This window comes from Desmodus rotundus, chromosome 1 (genome assembly GCF_022682495.2).
Source record: "Desmodus rotundus isolate HL8 chromosome 1, HLdesRot8A.1, whole genome shotgun sequence".
Lineage (NCBI taxonomy): Eukaryota > Metazoa > Chordata > Mammalia > Chiroptera > Phyllostomidae > Desmodus > Desmodus rotundus.
Genome location: NC_071387.1, coordinates 161,671,819 through 161,684,343, shown reverse-complemented (window position 1 = coordinate 161,684,343; position 12,525 = coordinate 161,671,819). Strand labels below are relative to the sequence as shown.

General features: G+C 40.9%; 1 protein-coding gene across 1 annotated transcript in view; it reads left to right on the top strand.

Moving 5' to 3' along the window:
- MSH3 (mutS homolog 3) overlaps positions 1-12,064 on the top strand; it is a 132,118-nt gene extending 120,054 nt beyond the window's left edge. Inside the window, exons 22-24 of the mRNA XM_053912181.1 lie at positions 950-1,079; positions 6,862-7,027; positions 11,346-12,064. Of these exons, the coding sequence (XP_053768156.1) occupies positions 950-1,079; positions 6,862-7,027; positions 11,346-11,454 (405 nt within the window). The 3' untranslated portion in view covers positions 11,455-12,064. The remainder of the gene's footprint in view (positions 1-949; positions 1,080-6,861; positions 7,028-11,345) is intronic.
- The last annotated feature ends 461 nt before the right edge of the window (positions 12,065-12,525 follow it).

Here is a 12,525-nt window from a genome sequence, read left to right as displayed (position 1 = left end):
TCATACTGATACCAACAAAAAAAAATAAATATTAAAATGGGGGAGGTAGGGTGCGGAGAAGGGAAAACACTGTAGAATGCCAACAATAATTTACTAACCACCATAATAATAACCGACTCAAGCACTGATAGTCATTAGGTGGTAAAACCTTTGAATGAAAGATTGTTGGAGACTCAAAGTACAGTATCCCCCCGCCCCAAGATATTTATTAATTTCAAAGGAGAAAGGTGTCAGGACAATGAAGGGATCTTCTGGGCACCTGCTTAAGCCAGATTCACCCCCGATAATGGGTCAAATTGATGTGTGCGGCCCAGTGTGATGTACCGAGAAGGGTACATCGCCTACATAGATGGTGATATTCGTGGCAATAAGGTGTAATCTGAATCTAATCTGGGGGAAACAATCAGTCAAATCTAAATTGAGGGACATTATGTGAAACAAGTCTCGGATACTTCAAAAATGTTCGTGTCATAAAAGATAAAGAAGAGGCCAGGGAACTCTTCTAGATTAAAGGAAATTAAAGAGACATGCCTAAGTGCACTGTATGATCCTCGATTAAAAAAGTAACATTTATAAAGAACACTGATAGAACAGTTTAGTGAAACTTACAGGCTATATGTTGAATAAAATTGCAATTTATTGACGTTAAATTTCTTGAGTGTAATAATTTTATTCTGATTGTGTAGGAGAATTTTTTTGTTCTTAGAAGGTAGGGATGCAGTGTCACGATGTTCAAACAGTGCAGGAGAGAGAGGAGTGGAGAGGGAGGGAGGAAGGGGAAATATGGCCAAACATGAATGGTCGTCTAGATAGAGAGCATGTGGGTGTTCGTGTTACTTTTCCTGCAACTTTAATGAAGATTTAAAATTCTTCAAAACAGAAAATTAGGGAAAAGTTTCAATTAAATACAATTTTAAAATAACACTTATTCTATGTCTTACTACTTCAGGTGAAATCCTTAACCCTGTTTGTCACCCATTACCCGCCAGTGTGTGAACTAGAGAAGAAGTACCCACAGCAGGTGGGGAATTACCACATGGGGTTCTTGGTCAGTGAGGATGAAAGCAAACAAGACCCAGGTATGGCGCATTCCTGTAATAGGTACAACTAGAATATTGTTGGTGTTCATGTTTGATACCTTAAAGTTCATAGGAACATGAACTTATTGTTTGTTAATAATAAAAGCAGTGAATGTTGATTGTAAATGATGTTTGTCCAAATTAATTTTCCCTAAGCTTTGGATCAAATAGAATTCAAATTTATCCTTGCTATCTTTGAGTCTTTCCCTGGTATTCCTTACCTCATTTTTACAAGAAGAGGGTGGGGTTGGGGGGGACATTTAAGTTTTCCTCTTAGATTGATCTCAGAAAAGATGCCTTAACAGTCAAGTGCAGAGTATAATTAGTCTTCTTCTAAAATGCCCATTATTTTCCCCAAACATCATTCAATGTTAATTGCTTATTAAGCACCATGTTCTATACTGGACATGTTTCATGTTAATTTGACAAGGAAACTGAATGTCAGACAGATGAAGTATTAGCTTGCCCATGTCGGCCCCCTGGATGGGGGCTGAACTGAGCCTAGAATCCCTGTCTGCTGCTGGCAGGCTCTCTTCTGCTCTGCTAGAACCACTGTGGGGTCTGCAGCATTTTCCCTAGCCTTTCCTCTTACTGTTAGTGTCATAGAAATGAGACATTTCATGAGAAAGAACACTGTTAGCCAATAGAAACGAATCAAGTGCTGTATGTAATATAGTAGATTTAGGCATAATTTTTTTTCCTGTGGTAGTAATTTTTTAAAGCTACCAACCTGTTGGCCAGTGATGGTTTACACAGTTGATGTGCTGTTATGGAAAATCCATTATCCAAGACACTCCAGAGTCCAAATTTTATTTTGGAAGAGCTGTAAGGATGGACCTGAAAAAGAAATCAGGCAACTAACCCACATAAAACAAGGCATTGGACCTAAGATAAAGTAATGTTAGGCAATTCTTGCCTTTGACTACCATGCAGTCTTGAAAGATACATCATAAATTATCTCGTGGAAGTAGTTTCATATTTATTAACCTGCATCCAAAGTGACAGGAGGAGCTTATAAGCTAAAAACTAGTGGGATAAAGAAAACGGAGTTCACCAATAGGGAAGGGTCAGTGATAAGCATTCAATGCAAACTGACTACTATCCCAGAACCTTACATCTTGTGTTGTGGCTTTTTTTTTTTTTTTTTACTGACTTGAAATTGTATTCATGAACATAATTTAAAAAATTAAATGATGCTTAAAGGCTCAAGCTACCAGTGAGCAGTCCCCTGCTTCCACCCCTTCACTCCGTGCCTTCTCCCCATCCCAGTCTGAAAGCAACTGCTTTCAACTCTCCTCCATTTCTTCTAGTTTCTTCTCTCCTGGTTCATCAACTTGGCTTAGTATTGATTGACTTCTCATTGTGTTAGTTGGAGGTCTTCAGCTTTCCCTTCCTCTGTCATCCCAGTATAGTTGTTTCCCTTTTCTTGTGTTTTATTCATATTCATTGTTTTCACTACCATTGCCAGTAAGTATTGCTCTCTCATGAACCAGTATGTTTTCTTTCTTGTACAACTCTTTCTGTTTTCTTGAAGGTAATAATTGCCTTGTTTTTATTTTTTCATTTCATTGTTTTATTTGCATCTGTGGTTGAATCTCCCTCTATCCTCCAATAGCTTTGTAAAACACCTCCAGACACTTTTCCACATGATTGAATCTACTCGTTCCACTTTTCCCCACTGGGGTCATTTCTCCTGGAGTCCTTTGTTTTCCTCACCCGACCTGGTTACTCCCCAGGCTGCCCAGCTGTTGTCCTGAGACCTGCTGTTACCACCATCCTAGGAATTCTCTTACCCTCTCCACTGTGCATTCGATTGCAAGTAGCAAACACTTGAAGTCACTCTGGCTCAAACAGTAAGGATGCATCTAATCTCCCGTTACAGCTCTCTTCTTTGCAGTTCTCCAGGCTCTGACTTCCTGCCCTGCTGGCTTCATCATCACGCTAGTGGCAAGAAGGCTGGAGCCCATTCTGCGTTACATCCAGACTTGACAGTGTCCAAAGGAAGAGAAGGGATCAGTGTTTCCTGTGACTCTGTCTTAGGAGCAAGGGAACTTTTCTCAGAGGCTCACCAGCATCTCATCATTGTCCCTTCTCATTTTCAGAGTTGAATAACGTGCTCATTCTTGAACCAGTTCTGGAAAGTGAGAAGGGCAAGGGTGACTTTGATCTGCCTACCCTGAAATCAGGATCAGCTTTTGGAGCTGGATATGAGAACACTGTTTCCTGAATTAAATGGGCAGGGAGTTAACTCCTTTATAAACCAGGGGTTCCTTTATGGGTGGAATAGATACTAGTAATGTCAACTAAAGGAGATAAAATTTTTGAGATTTTGCCTGAATGGCGTGTCTCCATTATGCCTTCATACTTGATTTATAATTTAGCAAGGGCTAGAACTTTAGGTTGAAAATCATTTTCACTCAAATAATTTGAAGCATTGCTCCACTGTCTACTCACTTCCTATATTATTCCTGGCTATATCTGTGCTTCATCTGTTACTTCTAACCTAACTCCTCTTCTGTCTAAAGTAGAGGCCATGACATAGCCCACCAGTAAAATGCTCCAAATACCCCTTTGACTGGCTTCCAAGATACTGTATTTACCTCTTTCCCGTGATATGGTAGGTAAAGCTGTGGACCCGCAAGAAACCTGTGTTTCTGGCTATTCCAGTCTATAAAATGTTGGACAAGTCAGCCAACCTCAAAATTGAAGGAACTGGTCCTTCAAAGCGATTTCAGAGTCTGTTTGATCAGGACACATCTCTTTAGTAACTGCCTGTAGAAGTTCAGCTTTAAAACAGATTTTGCTGTTTCCCTCTTAACAAGCAGAGATGTGAATTACTACTTGTACTTACTCTAAGTAGTATCAGATAAGCTTTTCAATAATATCCATTTAAGAAATGGTCATAGCTTACAAGTAAAGTTCTTACCAAGAATTTTTATTGTGAGGCTGTAAAGAAATGAGTTGTTTTTACCATTTGTTCCACCTTGTTCTCTCTGGCTCCACATTTCTACTGCACGTATTCTCTCCGTCCACCCGCCCCCCACACCCCGAGAGAGGTGAAGGACAGGGGCAAGAGATAGTCGCGGTAGGACATAATTATAAAGAGAGTTCCCCCAAGTGATTATGGAAGAGTGGTCACTTCATTTACTTTGATGGTGTGAAAACTACCATAATCAGTACTAAGGTATATTAATAAATTATTTAGAACAATATATTATTTTATATAGTTTAGCTCTATTTGATAGCTATATTAAATGCAAAAAGCATTTTATAGCTATCTGTACTATATATTATATATGAAGTAAAATAAAAAAGAAAAATGCTTAAGTAGAAGGGGTTTCTGGCATTTAGTAGGCTTTCAAGGGATGGATGGATGGATGGATTATAAACAGACAGACAGACAGACAGATGAATGAATCTTTTTTTTAAGAAGGCCAACATGAGGGAGGTCAGTTAGGACTTGATCAGATCAGTCAGCCCTAAGTGATTTCCCTGATGTTGAAGTGATAAAGAAAATATTTGTCTTAAAGATGAGAAGAGTTTGCTGTTTTGATTGCCTGCTGCTGTTCACTTTTTGTTTTGTGAGCTTTGCATGTAACAAAACATTACTCAGGTTAGCAGGCCCCGGTTTCTCCATCTTTTCCTTGTCGGTTCCCACCTACTTCTTCACCTGTTCTTTGTGTTCCTTAAGTTTTATTTGGAGGCAAAATGTATCTTAGTGCTTTGTGATGTAAGTCCTAGCCTGTGTGTTCCCGAGAGTGCCAGCGTTCTTCAACCTCCCGCTTCCTGCGCCTGCCCTTCAAAAGGCATTTTGTGCCTGTTGCCGAATTCTCAGAGGAGGTTAAGGAAAATTCTATTATTCTGTTTTTCTGTTGTGTTCACTGTTGATGTTTTAGTTGTTAGCTGATAAAAGAATAATGCATATACATTTATTAAATGAAAAAGTGTTTGAGAAAAGTCTCTTGATAAACTTACACTAGGGTATCAGAAATCATTGTCAATCTTGTACTTCTTGGACATTTTTGCAACACACTGCAATTAAACTGAGTTTTATAATAAAAGCTGCATAACCCCAAGGTGCTTTAGAATGATCAAAGATTAAACTGTAAGCAGCATTGTGTTTGTATTACTGTGTTTCATCATATCTGCATTCATTAACAGCCTTTAATTCATGTGGGTGTTTGTACATGTGAGGTAGACTGGGCTCCTCAGGAGGCCGAACCTGGGATTTGCATCCCGGGTACCAAGGAGTGCAGCATAGTCAGCGCTGAGGGAAGGACTGGGAAGGACTGGGCAGGACTGGGCTGGGTAAGGCCCCAGCCAGCCCCACCGAAAGCTCTGAGGCTGGGCTGGTCCTTCCGAGTTGCCTCAGTGTGGGGTGAGGGAGTCAGATCTTATACCCTTTATTAGTTACCTATTGGAACATAACAAATTACCCCCAAACAGAAAAGCTTAAAATAGCTAACACTATTATCTCCTAATTTCTGTGGGTCAGGAATCCCCTGATGGCTGAGCTGACACCTCTACCTCCCACTTCCAGCACCCACCTTCTCTCCCAAGGCTATAAGCAAGGTGTTGTCGGGGGCAGAGGCCAGGTCAAGGCCTGACTAGTGAAATCCACTTCCCAGCCCACTCACGGCACCGTGGGCAGGCCTCGGAGTGTCTACTTCCCAGCCCACTCACAGGGCTGTTGGCAGGCTTCCAGGCCCTCACCCACTGTTGCCAGGAGACACCAGTTTCTTTCCATATGTGCCTCCCCTTAGAGCAGCCCACGTGACTCAGAGCAAGCAGCAAGCAAGAGTACCCAGAACAGAGGCCACTATCTTGTAATCTAATCCCAGAAGTGACATCCTGCCATTTTTGCCATATTCTGTCATGGGAAGCAAGTCACTGCAGTGCCTGTCCTTGAGTCCAGCCTGCGCTCAAGGAGAGGAACTGACAGGGCATGAACGCAGGAGGCAGGGATCTTTGGTGGCTGTCTCAGAGGCTGCCTCCCCACCTGCACAGCAGCCAGCCACTGGGTACAGGCTGCTCCAGACAGTCAACTGTGGCCTTGGGCAAGGCAGCTCTCTTCAGCGAAGGCAGTTCCTAAAGCGGGCACACAGTGCAGGGGGCAGGCCGGCAACCTCTCTGGCAGGTGGGGCAATAAACCCATCAGTCCGAAGTGGGATCTCCGTGGTCCTGAACGGCCTCCACTTCTATATGTATTACTCTTGGTTGCGAGGATATTTAATAAACCAGAATTTCTCCATCTTATTTAAACTGTGCAACATGTAATATTTCCTTCTCTGTTTTTGTTGTTGTTTTGTTTCTAGCACTTTTAGAAACAGCTTTTATATACGGTGCTTTACAGGGTGCATACATACAAGACTGTCCGCACACATTCTCCGACTGGAGTAACACTGGTTAAAAATCTGTTTTGAAAGGGAAATTATAGTGCATCAGATCACTCTTCTGATGTACATGTTCACTTCGGAGCTTTCCGTGAGCAGCAGAAAACTTACGTGTTTCTTAGCTGCAATGAATCATTTTTAAAAACTGTTCTAAGTAAGCCATAAGGTCCTCAACGCAAAAGCATTTTCAAGCAGTATTTTTCCTTTTCCTGGGTGTGTAAAATAGATCAAAGGAGCTAACAGGTGAGAAGGAACAATGGATTTCTTTTTTCAGATTATAAATTTTATTAAAGTTATAAAAACTTACATGTCTTATTTAATCCTCCAATATCTTTCAACTTTCAGGCATGGTTTTCTTCATCTCCTTTTTTGTTTTTAATTTTTTATAGGCGAAGAAGCCCCTGAGTTTGTCACTTTTCTTTATCAAATAACCAGAGGAATTGCAGCAAGGAGTTACGGACTAAATGTGGCTAAACTAGCAGATGTTCCTGGAGAAATTTTAAAGAAAGCAGCTAGCAAGTCAAAAGAGCTGGAAGGATTAGTAAATATGAAAAGGTCAGAATGATGGTATTGTATTTTTTTTTATGTATAATGAACCTTCCAAGTTGTCCAGGGAAGAGGATCGTCCTTTAAGCACCTCTTCACATATTCTGAAGCGTTTAATTACGCTGAAATGAAAACAGCTCTCCCGAAGCTTATGTGAAGTCAGTCTGCTTCTCTAGTCAGATCTGTATCTATTAAGTTGCTAAATTGGTTTTTCTGTCATTTTTTCTAAAGAATTAAGTTAACTCCTTAATGTGTGCCAACACATTTGTTGCTTACAACATTCATTTGTACAAAAAATTACTAAAAGAAACCTCGATATATAAAACCTTTGAGGTACCTCTTTTTTTCCTTGTTGCATTGAGATATGTAATGGTTGCCCTCGGGAATGGAGAATTCTGTCAGGACAGGATGAAAATAAGAGTGTTCGTTAACGAGGTAATTGAAGTCAGTGTCTACATGTAACCTTGTGGGTTTTTAAATAAATGTTTTATTGATTATGCTATTACAGTCGTCCCAGTTTTTTCCCCTTGGCCCCCTCTACCCAGAACCCCCATTCTCTCTAGCAAACTACCCCCCCTTTAGTTTATGTCTATGGGTCATGCGTATAAGTTCTCTGGCTACTCCATTTCCTATACTATTCTTAACATTCTCTGTCTGTTTTGTACCTACCAATTATGCTTCTTATTCCTGCACTTTCCCCCATTCTTCCCCCTCCTCCCAGCTTGTAACCCTCCAGATGTTCTCTGTATCTATGATTCTGTTCTTCTGCTTGTTTGCTTAGTTTGTTTTTTTTTAGATTTAGTTGTTGATAGTTGTGAATTTATTGCCATTTTAATGTTTGTAGTTTTGATCTTTTTCTTATATAATTCCATTTAACATTTCATATAATAATGGCTTGGTAGTGATGAACTCCTTTAGTTTTTCCTTCTCTGGGAAGCATTTTATCTGCCCTCCCATTCTAAATGGTATCTTTGCTGGATAGAGTAATCTTGGTTGTAGGTCCTTGCTTTTCATCACTTTGAATACTTCTTGCTAGTCCCTTCTAGCCTGCAAAGTTTCTTTTGAGAAAACAGCTGACAGTTTTATGGGAACTCCTTTGTAGGTAACTTTCTGCTTTTCTCTTGCCGCTTTTAAGATTCTCTTTTTATCTTTAATCTTTGGCATTTTAATTATCATGTGTCTTGGTGTGGTTCTCTTTGGGTCCATCTTGTGTGGGACTCTCTGTGCTTCCTGGACTTGCATGTCTGTTTCCTTCACCAAATTTGGGAAATTTTCTTCCATTATTTTTTTCAAATAAATTTTTGATTTCTTGTTCCTTCTCTTCTCCTTCTGACACCCTGATGATTTAGATTTTGGTATGTTTGAAGATGCTCTAGAGGCCCCTTAGCCTGTCCTTATTATTATTTTTTTTGAATTCTTTTTCTTTTTGCTGTTCTGATTGAATTTTTTTCTTTGTGGTCCAAATTGTTGATTTGATTCATGGCTTCATCCCCTCCACTGTTGGTTCCCTGTAGATTTTTCTTTGTTTCACTTAATGTAGACTTCATTTCTGCCTGGGTCTTTTTATGCTGTTGGAGTGCCCAATGAGTTCCTTGAGCATCCTGATAACCAGTGTTTTGAACTCTGCATCTGATAGATTGCTTATTTCCATCTTGTTTAGTTGTTTTTTCTGAAGTTTTGTTCTGTTCTTTCATTTGGGCCATATTTCTTTGTTCTACTCATTTTGGCAGCCTCACTGTGTTTGTTTCTGTGTATTAGGTAGAGCTGCTGTCTCTGTGTCTTAGTAGTGTGGCCTATTGTGCACCTATAAGAACAGTGCACCTATAAGTTGTATGAGGTGGGGCCTTAGGTAATTGCCAGTGCAGGGCAACCCATGTCACCACTCTGTGGCTCTGTGTAGGTGAGGGCTCAGAGAGGGGCCAGTGCTGTTGCCTAGCCTGTGGAGTTTTGCCTGTGAGGAAGCTGTCTCTTGGTACTTCTCTGTTGCCGCTGGTACCCTTCCAGCTGTTTGCCTGGTGCTGAATCCCAGAGGGGGTGGGTCTGTGTGACCTAAGTTTGTTGTGGGTGGGTCCTTTAAGAGACAACTCCTGACAGTCCTGGAGTTTCTTCTGCTGTCCCAGCCTCCACTCATTTTTACAGCCAGACGTGATGGGGGCTTATCTTCCTGGTACTGGAACCCTGGGCTGGGTGGTCTGGTCTGGGGCTGGGATCCCTCACTCCCAAGGTATCCCTCCCAATATTTATCCACCACATGTGGATGTGGGACTGCCTGTTTTGTTTCTGTACCTCTCCAAGCCATTCCACCTCTCCACACCTCTCTGCATCTCTACCCCTCCCACCTGTCTGGATGAATATGGCTTCTTTATTCCTTGGTTGTCGGACTTCCATACAGCTCGATTTTCTGATGATTCTGGGTGTTACTTGTTTTGTAGTGTAGTTGTAATTTTTGCTGTAGTTGTACGAACAGGCAAGGCGTGCTTACCTATGCTTCCATCTTGACCGGAAGTCCAGTCCCTGTGGATTTGTTTTTGACAAATATTTCATTCTAAACTTGACTTTTGTCTGTCCCCTAGAATACTTAAGTGAATGCATTCCACCCTTTACCCTTGATATCCAGCCTGTATATAGTCAGTATGTAAACTAATCTTAATATAAACCCGAGATGCACTTTGGAAGGAAGGTGTTCCTAGGAAAATATCACATTAATAAATACTAAATTACGGCCTTAAATATAAGATTGTATTATCAAAAACATAAGCTTCTCACCTTCCTTCTGCCTGACTCCTGCTCTACCTGGAGGGAGACTGTGACTTTCCTGGGGGTGGAGGTAGGACATTACTGCGTTGGTCAGTAACCATGGCCATGAGTAGACAGGTGGTGGGCCAAATAGAATATCTGGCCTGGCCACCATATTGTAATAATTTTTTTTCTTATGGAAATCATGACCAAATTTAAATATTGATACTTGGTATCAGCTGAAGAAACAATTGCCAACTTGTATACTGAAGTACAGTGTGCAACCAGCCTCTCTTCTTCCTTCCTCTTGTGGTCCAGCCTTGCACTCGCACTGTGCCATGGGAAGCGGTGGTTGATTGGTCCCGTAGAGCTGGAGTACAAATGACCTGTAGCGCGCTCTGTTGCCAGTGTCTTCTGGATCATTTCTGCAGTGCCAGAGTAAAGCAAATGATGTACTCAGTGACATCCTATTTCTAATCATTTGTTACAAAGTAGATTAATATAAAATTCATCCAGAGAGAAAAGTAGTCATCTATGAGAGTTTAAAGATAAACTTAGCCCTAGTTCTTTGCCAAGTCCAAAGACAATTTTAACTCCTCTTTCGTTGGCTTGCTGTGATTTTTCTTTTTCCCTAAAGAAACTAGGATAAATTTCACTACAAAAGGTATATTGCAAGGTGTTGCTACTGTATAGCCTAAAAAGCAACAGCAATAAAATTCACAGATAATTTACAGATGTTTTAACCCTTCCAACCACTGTGATATTCTGAAATACAGAAGGTTGTCTTCACAAGACAGAGAATTGTAAGAAGAGGTTGCATTGGGATGGAATCGGACCATTTGTCAGGACTCTATACTCAAAAGTCCTTACCTCATCAGTTCCATTGGCTAGATCAAAGAATCCAGAGCAAGTCTTGTGCATTGGTGTGGGTTTGTTGGAACAGCTAATGTTTACTGAATGCTTACTGTGCAGAGAAGCAAGTCTGGGCAGTACTTGCCACCCCAGTTACTGTGCCTGTTGCTCTGTGTACATGAACTCACTTATCCACGTAACAACCTTGTGGGGTAGATGCTGTCCCAGTCCCCGTGGTAGAGCTGGGGAAGACAAGGCCGCGCCGGGGCAGGACACTGACCACGAAAGCAGGGCCACGCAGGCAGGTAGCGGTGGAGCAGTAATCGGAACTCGGACACTCTGGCTTGAGACCCTGAACACATAACTGGGTTCCTTTTTCAGAGAAAAGCAGGTCTGTCTTATGTTGGCATTTCACTCTTTAATTAGCTAGCTTTATTTTATTAAATCAATTTTACTTTTTATCCTGTGAGCATACATAGCCCCTGGCTGGGTCAGAAAAGGGAGGAAGCTGGGCTCTCCCCTCCTGGAGGCAATAGTGCTGATCGGTAACCTCGGTCCCTTGATTGCAGCAGCCGTCCTGAAAACTCCTTTCCCCAGCCGGCTGACGCCGACACTGCGTCCTAACTACAGGGCCCTGCTGGGGGTTCTCATGTCATAGACTTTTCATAGCTTTCAGTGAGCTGCATTGTTCCCCAACAATTTCGTATATAAAATAAATAGTATTTTATTTTCTCTCCAGGAAAAGGCTAAAGTGTTTTACAAAATTATGGACGATAAAAGATGCAAAAGACCTGCAGAAGTGGACAGACGAGTTTGAACGGGAGGAAATGACAGACTTCTCTTCCTGATTAAAATGAAGAATATGTTTTGAACAAAAACGAGAGAATGAAAAACACCAACTGTACAAAACAGCTCTCCAGTGACAGCCGTCTTTGTGTGAGCACAGAACGTGACCCTGGGGTATTGCTGCTAGAAACAGAGCTTTTGTGTAGAAAGTCTGTTCCGTCCTGACTTAAAATACAAACACTTAGAATATGAAGACTTGTGCTATGTAATTAGAAAATTTCAGGGATAAGCTTCACGTAAAATCAAAACCTCAAGAAAGCCTAAAGTAGAATATAGTTCATGAGTTTTTAGAGAGTGATAAAAAATTCTAATTTATATTTGCATTTGTTTCAGTTTAGATAATTTGCCACTGGGTGAAATGTCTGATAAGAATTTCCCTTTTCACTTGAACTAAAATAATTTTATAATGCCACCATTTTATTCACTCTGAGCATAAGAATTTTTGATAAGGACTAGAGTTATCAAGCTTTTAGAAACTAAAGCACAGAAGGAATAAGGTCATATGAAATTGGAAAAGTTGAGTATTGTCAGTTTTAAGCAATTTGAAGATTATTAGATGAAATTATTTGTCATTCAGGTAATAAACATTTAATGAATACTTGTTAGAAATTATATATTTTTTTTTCTTGAATTTTGGGGTTTCCAGCTTTCTGGCAGTTGTTACTTTTAAGGTTTAATTACGGGACCAAGATTGCTCCTCCTTCAAAATACGCGGGACTGAGCTTATCCATCAGTTTCGGACCCTCCTACTAACCAGTACGCACATGTATGGTCTCTGGTGTGGAACTTGCGGCTTTGTGGATGGATGGCCGCACTCCCGCCCTGCATGGTTAGCGTGGCACGTGCTCGGCTGTGTCCCTGAGATTTTTATAGCACTTTACAATCTGGCTTCTCATCTCCATGTACTTTCTGTTTCCAAGTATATGATCTGGCACGAAGGTTCTCCATCCTATTTCCCATGGTTTTTCCCAGCAAATTTATTATTTCTGCTCAGTAAATGTCTTCCACACATTTGATGGACACATTTCTCATTTCTTCTTTAGATTATTTCCTCTAGTGGCCCTAACAGTGAC